The sequence below is a fragment of the Nymphalis io genome, chromosome 1 (genome assembly GCF_905147045.1).
Source record: "Nymphalis io chromosome 1, ilAglIoxx1.1, whole genome shotgun sequence".
In the NCBI taxonomy this organism is placed as follows: Eukaryota; Metazoa; Arthropoda; class Insecta; order Lepidoptera; family Nymphalidae; genus Nymphalis; species Nymphalis io.
In genome coordinates this window covers 8,334,534-8,349,225 of record NC_065888.1, presented here as the reverse complement: position 1 = coordinate 8,349,225, position 14,692 = coordinate 8,334,534, and the positions used below count along the sequence as shown (strand labels likewise).

General features: G+C 35.1%; 1 protein-coding gene across 2 annotated transcripts; it reads right to left on the bottom strand.

Moving 5' to 3' along the window:
* Nucleotides 1–36: 36 nt before the first annotated feature.
* LOC126769942 (patj homolog) lies at nucleotides 37–13,263 on the bottom strand. 2 transcript variants are annotated; one of them, XM_050489013.1, is made up of 17 exons: nucleotides 13,083–13,263; nucleotides 12,887–12,987; nucleotides 12,308–12,464; nucleotides 11,977–12,143; nucleotides 11,454–11,583; nucleotides 10,724–10,836; nucleotides 10,081–10,226; nucleotides 9,112–9,260; nucleotides 8,409–8,486; nucleotides 7,903–8,104; nucleotides 7,095–7,247; nucleotides 6,495–6,643; nucleotides 6,004–6,189; nucleotides 4,438–4,586; nucleotides 1,958–2,093; nucleotides 1,079–1,245; nucleotides 37–540 (listed from the first exon to the last, which is right to left on the bottom strand). In XM_050489013.1, exons 2-17 carry the CDS (start codon nucleotides 12,974–12,976, stop codon nucleotides 388–390), a joined length of 2,325 nt encoding a protein of 774 aa, XP_050344970.1. In that variant the 5' UTR covers nucleotides 12,977–12,987; nucleotides 13,083–13,263; the 3' UTR covers nucleotides 37–387. The 2 variants fall into 2 exon arrangements, with proteins under 2 accessions (XP_050344970.1, XP_050345060.1); XM_050489103.1 differs by lacking the exons at nucleotides 37–540; nucleotides 1,079–1,245 and adding an exon at nucleotides 3,974–4,018 and having other exon boundaries at nucleotides 2,010–2,093.
* Nucleotides 13,264–14,692: the final 1,429 nt, after the last annotated feature.

Below are 14,692 nucleotides of genomic sequence, written 5' to 3'. Positions count from 1 at the left end.
CAACCTTATTTTATCTATATCTAAATATAAGTATATTTAATCAACATTTATCATGTCGTGAATAGTATAAAATAAAATATAATCTGCGCCATTAACAAATTTATAAAGTCAAATTCAAATCACTCTAATGCTTAGTCAAGTAGTTAACATCATACATAATAATAGTATTTAAATCTAACGTGACAGTTTAGATTTCAATACAACGTTCGTCATTATTTAAACTCGTAACATAATATTTTCGATAACCTAGAAAACTAAGAATACAATAATAGAAGTTTTATATTTAATACCGATCAGGAATACGTAATCGTTTTAAAAGTAGTAATTTTTTGCAATTAGGTAAAATTTTTGAAAAGGTCCGCCTACAGTCATATGTGTCGTGTAGTCTCAGTCGGCGGCGGTGGCGGGCGGCGCGGAGGCGGGCAGCGGCGGCGGCGCGTCGGCGAGCGGCAGCGGCTTGGCCACTCCGATGCGCACCACGCCGCGCGGCGCGCCCTTCAGCGCCGCCACCGCCTGCTCCAGACTCGCATTCTCCAAGTTCTACAAATACATATACCAAGCTTAAAGGACCTTTAAGAAATGAATAATATGAATAATGTCTTCCGGACCGATTTCGGCCACGGCGGCCAATCTTTAAAAGAAGATTTCGGCCACGGCGGCCAATCTTTAAAAGAAGGCCAAAGAGAGATTAGTCAATTTCACAGGAGATATTATAGTGCACAAGTGTGTGCGCAAACACAGGTGCTCTAACTATTCCCTTAATTTCATATTCAAATCATTCATAATCAACTCTTCCAACTCAGGGCAGCTACTGAGAATTTTCGAAGAACCCAAAAACATTTTATTGGCCCGACCCGGGATTTGAACCCAGGACCTTCGGGTCTGCGGCATTATATCTAGCCACAATGCGATAAACACAAAATAGAAAGTATAACTAGGTATTCTATATATATAATTATGGAATATCCGATGATTTTGAGAAAAAACAAACATTCATATCACTACTTGCGTAGATTTTCATGGTCAAAGAGATTTCATAGCAACTTCAATATATATATAATGGATTTGATAAACTCACTTGATCATTTACAAAGAGTAATCTATCGCCGGGTATGAGTCGACCGTCCTGCTGAGCGACTCCGCCGGGAACCAACGATCGGATAACCACCAAAGTATGAGACGGCCGCAAGGGATCTTGATAGTCCAAGATAGAGAAACCGAGGCCGCGTTCCCCTTTCACTAATTCTGCGAAATAATTTAGTAGATATAGCTAGGGTTAACGTATTAAGATAAATAATAAGTTACAGATTAAAATTAAAGCCCTACGATTATTTTTAACCACGTAATAATAGTGATAATTGTTATCGTTACTAAGACTTAATCCTATCATTCATTCAAGTAGTGTAATTTAAAAACAAATTTAAAACGAAATTTCAACAGAACATGAAATGTAATATTGTTATTTCGTTATATTATAGTCATAATAATAAATTATTCCAACGTAAATAATATTAACGCTTTAATTAATTCAGATTAGAATTAATTATGGAATTGATACGTAATTTATTGGCTTCAAAGTCTACACTCATTCTAATAAGATTAAAGTTTATGAGATTGACGTCATAACTATAAATGTTATTTTCCTCATTTTCATATTCTCGTCTTTAAAAACTGTAATAAAATAATTTTATAATACCTATACACATACAATATTTTTTTATAAGTAGGTATAGTAATTATTTTAAAAAAATCTATATTTTTCGATATGTTTTTACTCAACGCCATAAATCCTAATACTAAGTTTTTTTATCCCTTTTATTGAAAGTTAAAACTTGTATTTATTTTCTGTAAATATTGCTTATGAATAACGATCAGGCGGAACGAGTGTCTGATGTCGGTCTAATCACTGTAACAAGTCATGACACAAATTTTCAGTTAACATATGGGTGCGACTCACCAATGATCTGCGGCTCGGAGGCCCACATGGCGAGGCCGGTGAGCGGCTCGAGGCTGCGCGAGCGCACCTTCCCCCCCGCACCCAGCGCGCCGCCCTCGTCCGCGCCGGCGCCCGCCAGGCTGCCGTCCGACTTCGCCTGCGCGCGTCCACAGCGTTGTTACATTTCTTTTATTATTTACATACTATTGGCAACTAAGTTATATAATAGCTGCGACACAGTATTATACTATTGTAGTAACTGTCGTATATATTGTTTATGGTATGTATATTTTGTTCAAAATAAAAAAATAAAAAGTTCGTTTACAAATTTATAGTCGTTTGTAAATATGAACTCCGGTATTTTCTTCATTCGGGCATTCGCAGTGATATAATATAACGGGCGCGTACATTTTTATTGTTAGACGACGTTCGCGCCTATTATAAATATCGGGTGGACCATTAACTATTCTACTCAAGTCGACTAAATAAAAATATTCAATGAATTAAATCAAAAAGGTTCTCACAAGCACTTTTAAATCTTTATATTATAAATAGATTTTACTGGTGGTAGGGCTTTGTGCGAGCTCGTCTGGCTCAAACAGCAATACTTGATATTGTTGTGTTCCGGTTTGAAGGGTGAGTGAGCCAGTGTAATTACAGGTACAAGGGACATAAAATCTTAGTTCCCAAGGTTGGTGGCGCATTGGCTATGTAAGCGATGGGTGACATTTCTTACAATGCCAATGTCTAAGGGCGTTTGGTGACCACTTACCATCAGGTGGCCCATATGCTCGTCCGCATATTATAGTATTCTATAAAAAAAAAAAAAAACATTATACCTGGAACCGATAAGACTCTTAGCATATTTAAACTTAAATTTATATTAAAGAATACTAAATCCACCCTTCTAAGTCTAAAATAGAGTAGAATATGTCGTATTCTATATAAACTGACGCTGTAGACCGTAGTATTTCTACTTTGTGAAAATAATCTCGAAAGGTTGCAATTTTACAAATAGCTAGCACAAAGGGTTTTGTTGTGGAACAAAAATATAAACAACAAACAATATGAAAACAACTAAAATAATCGTATCGAGCAGTATTAATACGTTGTCGGGTAAGTTTCCTATCCGCATATGCTACGAAACCAATACTTCCTGGTGGGGATAATTAATAAGATGATAATGAATTTCGAATCCATAATGACTTAGCATCAATTACACTGTTTCTTTCAGCTTCGAATTTAATTTTCTCACAATAGCTAAGGCCACTACGTATATTAATAGTCACAAGTCTTATATTTATTTTCTTTAAATATATAATAATTACTTGATCAATACTATATAGCTTCCAATCGAAAAAGAAGTAGAGATAAACAAACCATAGATTTACTTATACTATGCAATTTCTTAATAGCTTTGCTATATTATTCACTACAAAATGTTCTTAATTAATATATATTTTATTTATAATATAACATATTTGAGTTCTGAAAAAATATTCGCCCGACATTCAAAACGCCATATTTTCTCGTAACCATAGTGAATACCATAGATACGATACCATAAATTCGATGTTAAAGTTGTTTTTTATTTGTCTCTATGCTTCCTGTGATTGGAAAAGACTATAACACACTGAACAAAATATAATAAATAACACTAGCACTATGATATATGAATAAAAAATATTAAAATCGTATTAGTTGCAGCTTTTGAACCTTTCACAATAAGTTTCAAAACAAAAAAAAATGTCGTTCCATTCAGTGTTATCTAAAGTAATAAAATGTAATCATATAATTAATTTGAACTGAAAATGATTTATAAGACAGGCCCAGATGAATATTTAAGATGTAAGAACACACTTACAAACATACATATAAATTTAATTATATCGATAGCACCATGTTGCAATACAGATGAAATATCAAGAAATGTAATAATTCATGTTATTGATCCATGCCATTAATAATATAATTTAATAAATGCAACACTAATATTCATGCTGGCGAATTATTACTTCTAACATCAAAAATTGGTACCTTGGCAAATTATAAAGGTGATAAAATTCTTGTTTTTGAAGATCACTGAAAAGTTAATAAATAAATTGACCATAGAAACTTGGCTGTTTGATATGTATATCTAATTTCTTAGTGGTAAAGCTTTCCAAGCCCGCCTGGGTATGTACCCCTACTCATTACATGTTCTACTGTCAAAGACAAAACGAAGTATTAAGTGTTCTGGATTAAAAGCCAGTTGTTCAGTGTAATTACTGGCACAAGAGATTTAGAGAGGTTGTGGCGCATTGGTGACCACTTACCATTAGGTGGCCGATTTGCCCGTCCGTCTATTTTATAAAAAAAAAGTGCAAATGTGCAGAGGTGACCTCACAACACCATGTAGCCTAATCATAGATCTCTGGGTTAATAGTATCTTCGTCCTAGCGTGATACACTGGTGTGAATGGGTGGTGGTCGTGTGATGTGGTGGTGGTGCGGCGGGTGTACCTTGACGAGCGTGGCGGCGGGCGGCGCGAGGTCAAGCGGCGGCGCGGGTCTCGGCCGCGCACACACCATGCACACCTCGCTGGACAGCTCCTTCAGAATCGACACCACCTCCAGGTGGTTCATGCCCAGCAGCCGGTGACCGTTCACCTCTGCAATGCCACCGATAGTACGTTGTTAGTTAAACAGTTATATCGACTAAATATATAAAGTTAAGAAATAAAAAAAAAACATTTAAAGATAATACTGTGTGACATGGAAAATATAGAATGGGTATCTACAATGTCTTTTTAGGTTATGCATAAAGATTTTTGTACTTCTTTTGAGTCCCAATATTAATAATTTATGCATTAAAATTAATAAATTTGTATTTGCTTTAAGAAGCAAACAAGTTGACCAAAGTACAGCCTTATCAGCGTATTATGGCTACGTTGCATCCAATATTCGATATGGTGTTACACATTAAAAAAAAGTCGAGATGGCCTAAGTGCTTAGAACGCGTGAATCTTAACCGATGATAGTGTGTTCAAATCCGGGCAAGCATCACTGAATTTTCATGTGCTTAATTTGTGTTTATAATTCATCTCGTGCTTGACGGAGAAGAAAAACATCGTAAGGAAACCTGCATGTGTCTAATTTCATTGACATTCTGCCACATGTGTATTCTACCAACTCGCATTGGAGCAGTGTGGTGGAATAAGCTCCAAACCTTCTCCTCAAAAGGGAGAGGGGGCCTTAGCCCAGCAGTGGGACATTAACAGGCTGTTACTGTACTGTACTGTACAGTTACACATTAGAAATGAACAGAATATTTCTCATTCAAAAAAAAAAAATGTACTCGTGCCATATGTAACAAAGATCCAATGCGATCAGGTACAGTGTAGACCCTTATTTAAAAATATCAAATTATTAACGTTGCCATGCATCTAAATTTACGAAACAACAAGTTTCGTAAAAGAAATTCAAAAACAATTACTTAGAGATTAGTCAGAATATTGTATCATTTAATACACGATATCCAAATAAATTATATGTGCCACCGCTCTCTGCTCAAAGAGTTGTGAATTATAAAAGGTTGCCTTCCGATATTAAAGATCTGACTTATTTATTCAAGAAAAAAAAATACACAACTGGCTGGTTGACAAATGTTTTACTCTCTAAAAGAATTCCTGCAATAAATGTCAAACATATTTATTTATCAATTTTATAAGTGCAATTTAAGCGAAGAATTATAACGTAATGCCTTTTAAAAGTTTCATTTAATAGTAATTATATTTTAATAATTAAAATTAGTTAAAAAAATTTGCATGTCTAAAATATATTGACTAAACATGTATATTATGTTTAAAGCAAATAAATTGAATTGAATCGAAATATGTGACACAGCACGGTTTTAAGTTACATCGCCCAGCACATAACAAGACTACATCTAATAGATCCTCTTTTATTGTACACCATACTCATAAAAATTAAATACAGACATTCTTATCACAAACTACATTTTTGTACTTTAAAGCGGCTCTATCGTTAGTAGTGATTTCTAATAGCGATATATTAGGACGGGCATACCCAGCAGCTCGTCGCCTGGGCGGTGCACGTTAGCGCGGCCCACGGGCCCCTCAGGCAGCACGGAGCGCACGTAGTGGTGGGGGCGCACCTCTCGCCCCCCCTCCACGTCAACGGTGCCCTCCAGCGAGATGCCCAGCCCGCCGCCGCCGCGTACAACCACGCCTACCACTATCTCGACCTCGTCGCCTGCAACCGATATTCTTTAAGTAATTTAAACGTTATACAGTACAGTTGATACAGATGAAATGTGATATTATTTATTTTTATATATATTATATATTATTTATTTTTTTAATTTTATTTGAGTGTCACGAATAAACTACTAAAAAACTACTTGTTTTTTAGCTATTTAAGGAACATGTTGTAAATTTATTTGATTCGATCGATTAAAAGACATATTGGGTCCAATCTTTTTTTATTAGTACTATGTAGTGATTAATAATAAAAATCAACGTAAAACATCGAGACGTAATAAGATAATTTTCTGATACCCAGTATAGCTTGCCACTTCCTCTTGATGGCCTCTTTCTGCTCGTTGGTGCGCGGCATCTCGAAGGCGGGCGTTTGTCGCGGCGCTGGCGGGGGCGGGGCTGGGCTACGCGGGGGGGAGGGTTCATGCTCCTCCACATTTGCTTCTAGGCTACCAAATGTATATACTTGATTAATACATAGCTATTGGTGGTGTCACATTGTGTGTATAATCAATTGCCTCGTTGGTCTATTACCTAACATCTAGCTTATAAGGTTGTAAGGTTAAATCCCACAAATCGGGCAAATATATATATTCAGTCTTTCTGTTACGAAATTCTCAGTAGCAGTTCTTCGGAATTCACGTAAGACCGCTAGTCCTGCGCCTACATTATTTCCGGCCATGACGATTCACTCAATCTCATAATCCGAGAGTGCGTTACGTTACCTAATTTCTTTTGAGGATGGGCACCGGCGATCGAAATCGATCTCCTGCATCATCATGAGCAAAGAGTGAATAAATATGACTTATTAATTTATTAATGTATTCTCAATTCACTTAATTAAATAGCCAAAGCTGAGCCCGCGCCAAACCCCGGCAGCGCGTAGTCAGACGTACTCACGTGGTGGGCAGATGCGTCATCTGTATGTCGTGGTCTGCGGACGCGGGCTCCGGTCGGTGCATGTGCAGAAAGGGGTTGTGTGCGGGCGCCGCCGTCGTCTCGCCCGCCGCTATCGCCTGCTGCAGCTGCTCGAACTTCGGCCCGCGCAGGTATCTGGGGACAGATTTATACAATATTAGTTTTCACCCGCGCTGGTTAGCGGCGTGTTATTTTCCTAACACAAAGTAGCCTATGTCATTTCTAGGGGTTCAAGCTTGCATCTTACGAAATTTCATATAATTCGGTTCAGTGATTAAGCCTTGAAATCGTAGGAGACAGATTTACTTTCGCATTTGTGGAGAACACACACACACAATATATAAAAATAAAAAAAAAATAATATAATTAATATTAATTACGACGCAAACTACGAAATAGTTAGTTAGTTGTTGTTCGCATTTCGACCGCCTTTAAAACTAAACATTTATATATTTTTTTATAGAATAGGAAGGCGGACGAGTATATGGGCCACCTGATGGTAAGTGGTCGCCAGCGCCTACAGACAATGGCGTTGTAAGAAATGTTAACCATCGCTTACATCACCAATGCGCCACCAACCTTGGGAACTAAGATGTTATGTCCCTTGTGCACTCACCCTTCAAACCGGAACACAACAATACCAAGTACTGCTGTTTTGCGGTAGAACATCTGATGAGTGGGTGGTACCTACCCAGACGAGATCGCACAAAGCTCTACCACCAGTAAATATAATACTTATATACATATACATATAACATATTATACGTTTCGTTCGAGTACGATGTGGTACCTCTCTAATTCCAAGGTGACGACGTTCCCGCTCTGCTTGAGCGCGTCGACGGCGCGCTGGTTGGACTTCCCCGCCAGCGACACGCCGTCCACGGCCACGATGCGGTCGTTGACGCGCACCTTCCCGCTGAGCGCGGCCGCGCTGCCCGGCGTCACCGACTTCACGAATATGCCGGACAGCTCCTCCTTCTCGCACACGTAACCTTGCATATGGACAACAATACGTTACTAATACTACATACATACGTTTCACTAACTCAAATATTTTTAAAATAATAAAAAAAAAGAAAAAGGAATAGTGTTTCTCAATAGAAACCAGTGACAATTCACTAGCACCAAATTTGAGTGCAAAAATTCAGCTCAATTGGTTGTTTAGAATTGAAACTTTACAATTGAGTCGTAGTTGAGTCACATTACTATCATATCAATTAAAGCTTTTATTAATAATGTGTAGTTAAAACAAATGAAGAAATTTAATGTTAAATAAAAAACTTTTCAAAATTGTACCTGCTATTGTGATGCCCAAACCGTTTTCGTCTTTCTTCAATTGTACGGTAAATCTATCGACCTCAGGTGACTCGGCATCTGCAGAAGATATTTTTAAGTAGAAATATTATAGAATAAAATAAATATTATATTGAAAATAAAATGACATCGATTTCGGCCATGCTCAACGGAGACTAGCCAACTGCAATCTATATTTCCTCTGCGGAGAGATCTCGGGCGAGAGACCAATAAACCAAGGACCAGCGAGACCGAGATACCAAGGAACGGAAAGGTAGGCACTGCCAACTTTCCAAGCCGGGGCCAATGTTAGTCTCAGAAATTATTTTACAGACAGAAAAACCCAATAGAACCTTTCGGGTTGACTCGGGATTTGAAATCACAATATACAGTATATGACAACTGATTTAATAATAAAACTAGCTGAATATGACATTCTTTGTTTCCGCTCTTGCAAGTTTTACTACTATTTTTTTATGTTTCATGCCGAGCGCTGATGACATGATAACTGCGCAACATTCGCAATTCTAGTGTAAGCTACCCACACAAGTTGTTTTGTTCTTCGAGCTTAGGTTGCTCATATCGTACTTATACAGTTTTGAACCTGTAAGTTTCCATCAGATGTAAATAATGATTTTATGTATAAAAACGTTTTATATACTATAAAATATTAATTATGTGTACAAACAATACAATTAATAAATACCACTTTCCGGCGGGGGTGTTATAGACGTATCAAATACGAATCTCGACACGTTAGTATTCAAGGCGATCGGGGTCGGCTGCGTGTGGAACACTTGTTCGAAACCCGCTTCCATGAGGTAGCGGTCTAAGGCCTCAGGACTGGATAGCAGTCTAAAAAAAAATTATTTTATTACAATACCAGCTGTACCCCGATGTTACACTCAATATTGTTTTTATTTTCGATTATCTAGCTAGTTATTTGTAGGTAATTAATTCTTTCATAATTTAGTAATTTAGCAAAACGTGGCGACATATAGGTTATCTTTTAATCAATTGTTACTGGATGGTAGAGTTAACATGATTATTTTTAGCAACAATACTAAGTTTTGCGCTAAGCAGCAATGCTTTGTATCATTGCGTTCCGGTTTGAAGGGTGTATGAGCCAGAGTAACTACAGGCACGAGGGCGATGTAAGGAATGGTTATTATTTCTTACATCGCCAATGTCTCTGGGCGGTGGTGACCAATTACCATCAGGTGTCCCATTTGCTCATCCGCCAGCTTATAACATAAAAAAAATACAAAAGCGCTATCTACTGGGTTGTTTACATACACCGACCGCGACACTTCGTCTTGACTTCATTTGAGATCGTTTAAAAAACGCTTTCAAGTACAGCGTTATGTTATCAAAAATATAAAGGGCGTGACAAAAACCGTGAGCGTAACTCAAAAAACACGCAAGTGTTAATTAAAGCAAAATTACGTCATCGATTCGATATCTAAACTCGAGTAGTTAATATTAAAAACATAAATTTATTTATGAAATATTAATTGGAAATTATTATAGTAGTATCGATGGATGGACATGTCCTACGACAGCCACGGTTCGAGGCGGAGTGAATCTTGAAGCATCACGGCCGACTATGTATGAAGACTATATACGCATAATACAGCGAGAGTAATATAGGCCAGCTCGGCTCCGCTGGCGGCACCTGGCGGGCACGACGGGCGCGCGCGAGGCGGGCGCGGCGGGCGCGGCGGCCGGGTCCACGGCGCGCGCCACCACCAGCCGCACGCGCGAGCCCGACGCGCGCAGCACGCCCGCCACCTGCTCCGACCCCATCTCCATCAGGCTCACCTGAAACGCGCCGGGGTACCATCTCTTAGTAAAATGCAAGAAAGTATTATATATTGTATTTATAGAAAGTAAAATAGTCAATTGTTTTCTTGAAAATGAAAATCACACATGATTATATTAAATTATTCCTGCATAATGAAATTAATAACAAAATAGACACAACAAATTTGGTTAAATTTAAAACGCGTTCTAAACTTATTAAAAAAAGTTTCTATTAAAGATGATATTATACCATATAACCCAACAGAGCACCCCTAAATAGACTCAAGAATTAATGAACTGGGCATATTAATTTATGGTTGTTTTTATTTTTTTTAAATCATTAAAATCTTTAATTTATGTTTTCATCTCTTCGCTACCTTTTTGTGTAGGAATTTTAAAATATTTTTTTTTTAAATATATCCATTTCAGTATTCGTTGGTAATTCATAAATATATATATATATATATATATATATATGTATTTATTATGACTTTAATAATAAAAATCTTACTTACGTCACCAATTTGTAAAATATGGTCGCCAGATTTGAGCCGTCCATCGCGATCGGCTACACCACCCGCCAGTATTGTTTTTACGATTACACCACTAGTTCGAGCCCCAATAATACCTAGAACATATACACAAGTAAGTTCTTTTAATTTCATATCTCAAAACTATATATCTCCCATTTTATCAGATCTTTAAAATATGATTACCTTTTTTATTAATTAACATTTAATATGATTAGTTTTAAGAAAAAAAGGTATAAAACATATAAGGTACATGGGCAGAAATGCTAGTTCTGAGCTGAAATATCAAAGAAATAACTCACTGTTTACAGTTTTAATATAACCCAGTGACAAAATCTACTAAGGAGTCCACAATGCCTGAATCGTGATTAAAAAAAAGTCGTCTGTGCTTAATGATGTTTCTTAACTATTTCGTTTACCAAAGTTTACAGTTTAGGGTATTATTAAGCATATAGTTTATAAGAGTAATGTAATCATAAGTTTTTAAATGTTAGAAATAATTCCTATAGAATTTATAGTATATTTTAAAATTTATAATAAAAGCATTATAACAATGAGTTATATTAATTTTGGTCCTAAAAATTTGGTAATTTAGTACTTATTATTGAAGTAGGTGTAACAAAAAATGGTGATACTATAAACAACAAATCTAATTAAAACATTAATGATTTTTCATGATTTTTTTTATTTATTAAATATATTGTATTTCGCTTACCAAATCCAAGACCAGTGCCATCATTTACTAAATTGATAATTTCAACTTGAGCCCAATCACCCGCTACAATATTAGTTGAAGCTGATATTAAAGAATCATCATTTCGTGACATATCAAGTAAACCTCGATTCTGAAAAGTCAGCATTATTATTATCCCTATTTTCGCTTCATTATAATTTAACTATCTGCAGGATACTATATCTGACTTTGCAATAATAACATTTTGGTTTCATTTTGATATTAACATTTTTTAACATGGTAAATTCAATCCTTATATACAATAAACATCCATCAACTATAATCAAGACATTTCCGAATTATGATAACAGAATATAATGTTATTATAATTTCGGAAATAATAATTTTGTGTGAATATGTATAAAATATGTAGAAAGTTTAATTGTATCTCACATAGTGTATATATTTACAAAAAAGTTAAATGTCTTAGATTTAAACAAAAAGTAATGTTTAAATAAAAAGTTACACAATAATGGGACTCCATTGCTATTAATAAACTATTTACCTGTTTAGGAGACATATTGGAGTCTACAGAAGCAGAATCTAAGCCAAGAATACGCTCATTATCTGAACCAAATTCCAAACTATGTGGAGGTGACACTTGAGGGACTCTTTGTTCTTCTTCTCCTTCATGATTACCATAAAGGTTTTTTGTTTGTAAGGCTAAGTCACCTACAAATTGAAAATCACAAAAATTGAAATCTTTATATTGTATAAGAAAAGGTTTCTACAATACCCTCTTTATATATTTAAAAGCAAAGCTACATTATTATATTTTTTTTTACTAAAAGTTAAAATAAAAGATGTAATTTTTATTCTATACCAATAGACCATACCGGCTGGGGTGATGTCAAAATCTCCTGGCAGTATGGAGGGATGATGCGCTACTTGAGTGGCAAGCAATCCAACAGAGTCATGTAAAGTAGCAATACTTTTTAATATTGGACTTTCCAAAAGGTTTATAAGTAAGTTTAAGTCATCATTTGTTGCAGCCTGAAAATCCATCAAAACACAACAACCTATTTACATTGTTATAAACAGTAGAACTAACAATATAAAAGTGTATTATATAAAGAATTAATCATTTAAAAATGTGATTAGGTTGGTGCAGTACAATCTTATTATGCATTTGTATTGACAGAGATTGCACTATCAATTTGTATAATAAATTTGATATCATTGACCTATCTCTATCTTTAAGGAACATGAACAACCATCATGTGGGTTACAAGTATAGGGTAGCAATTGTTATCATTCATCTTTATAATTGTCCCTGCTATACAATTCAAAATCATTCTTACTAATGCCAAATTTACATATTAATAATTGATTTAATATCATTACTTTAAGCGATTAAATACAAGAAATTGATTAAATTATAGATTAATATGAGATTTATTTCGTGATTATGTTACCTTCAACTTGGGATCATCACTCTGATCAACGACAGCTTTAACGCTTTCTAACTGCTGAAGAGCATTTGATATATTAACGCCAAGATGCATTGTAGTGTTTTCTAAAACATTTTTTTGTAATAAAAATTATAAGCCATACTAAATTTCAGAATTCAAAAATATTAAAAACACATAATTGAAATACTATTCTGCTCACCTTCTATTAAAGATCCTTTATATGCTTTACAGTACAAATTAATATAATGATATTAATTTTAAAGATATTAAACCAAAATAAATAACGAATAATCTAAGACCAGTTGAATTCGATGACACAATATTACAACTTATGAACTCAACTCAAAACAATATTTTTGATAATAATTCATTCTTGGAGATTGAAATTCTGACTTCTGACATTTATTTTGTTGGATTATTTTCTTTTGAAAGACGCAAAGGTATTATACCATACAGCTTTTTGTTTGATCTGGCAATTTTTTTTAAAATATAAATCAGTGGTTTTGCGCAACATAGTAATTTTGTTACAATAAAGACATTATAGTAGTAATCGTTAAGATTATTTTTAAATATGATCAAAATCTATTGAATGTAAACAGGGTACGTTTCAAAACACTTATAGAGTCTTTTGAAAAAGCGACTGAAGAATGTTATTTAAATGATGATGAACAGGTTCAGAAACTTGCCCTCAACTAAGTCCAAATTAAAAATCCATTGGCATCATGTTATGTATTATCGTTGGCTCTTTTAAAGGATCGTATGTGCTTATCCTTTATGGATATAAATCTAGATAAGTACCACCCATTCATCACCTACTATTATACTAACTACCATTAGTAAAATTCTAATGTTAAACAGAAATATTTAGTATTGTTATGTTTTGGTTTGAAGGGTGAGTTAGTATGTGTAACAACAGGCACAAACGACATAGCATTCACAAGGTTGGTTGGAATAGTTGATATTTCTTACATCGCCATTGTCTATGGGCGGTGGTGACCATTTACCATCAGGTGGACCATTTGTCCACCTATTTCATAAAAAAAAATCCAACAACCCGAAAAAGTATATCTTAAAACTGATTAGTGTTTGGTTACTGTACAATTGAAAGTTAACATTATTAATGTTGCAATTTGTTGTTGGAAATCCAGTATTTATATTATTTTCATAAAATGGTGATAGCACTATATGCAACTTGGTAGTAGATCTTTGTGCAAGCCCATCTGGGTAGGAACTACCCTACTCCACCTACTCTTTACTTTCATCAGTTATTCTACAAGTAAAAAACATTACTTAGAATTGTTATGTTCTTGGTTGAAGGGGAAATGCTTGGGGTATTTACTTGACTTACTTAATTTACTTTTTTTGATTACTATCTTTATAATGTAACCGTGATTGAGGAAATATGTTGTAATTGTAATCGTTACTCATTAATCTGATTACATTTTGCCAAGTCTGTTTTCAGATTGTAAATGTTTCTTACACTGCTGACGTATAATTTATGAAGAAATTGTACTATTCTTTTATCCTGTCAAATGTTACATATTGTCAGCTTATTATGTACAATTCTTTAAATTAATAAAAGCCAAGTTTTCTTTCGGTTTTGTCTTTTATGTATCAACTGCCAGTGTCTATTCCAAGTCGTCCACTCTTCTGCAATTATGGCAGCAACATCATTGAGAAACTATATTTAGGGACAAATTCGTCGTACTTACGCGTAAAAACACACGCCGGCAATTTTCTTCTTGCTATCACTTTAACATGAAATATTACGACAATGCACCATTGTATAACCTTCGATATGATATAAGG

Bases quoted from the DNA above. Each gene is read 5' to 3' on its own strand.
- LOC126769942 (XM_050489013.1), bottom strand. From the start codon at position 12,976: ATGCATCTTGGCGTTAATATATCAAATGCTCTTCAGCAGTTAGAAAGC. The intron at 6,190-6,494 runs GTATCAGAAAAT...TATCGGTTGCAG, and splicing joins GAAGTGGCAAGCTATACTGG to GCGACGAGGTCGAGATAGTG. The intron at 541-1,078 runs GTGAGTTTATCA...ATGTATTTGTAG, and splicing joins TACTCTTTGTAAATGATCAA to AACTTGGAGAATGCGAGTCT.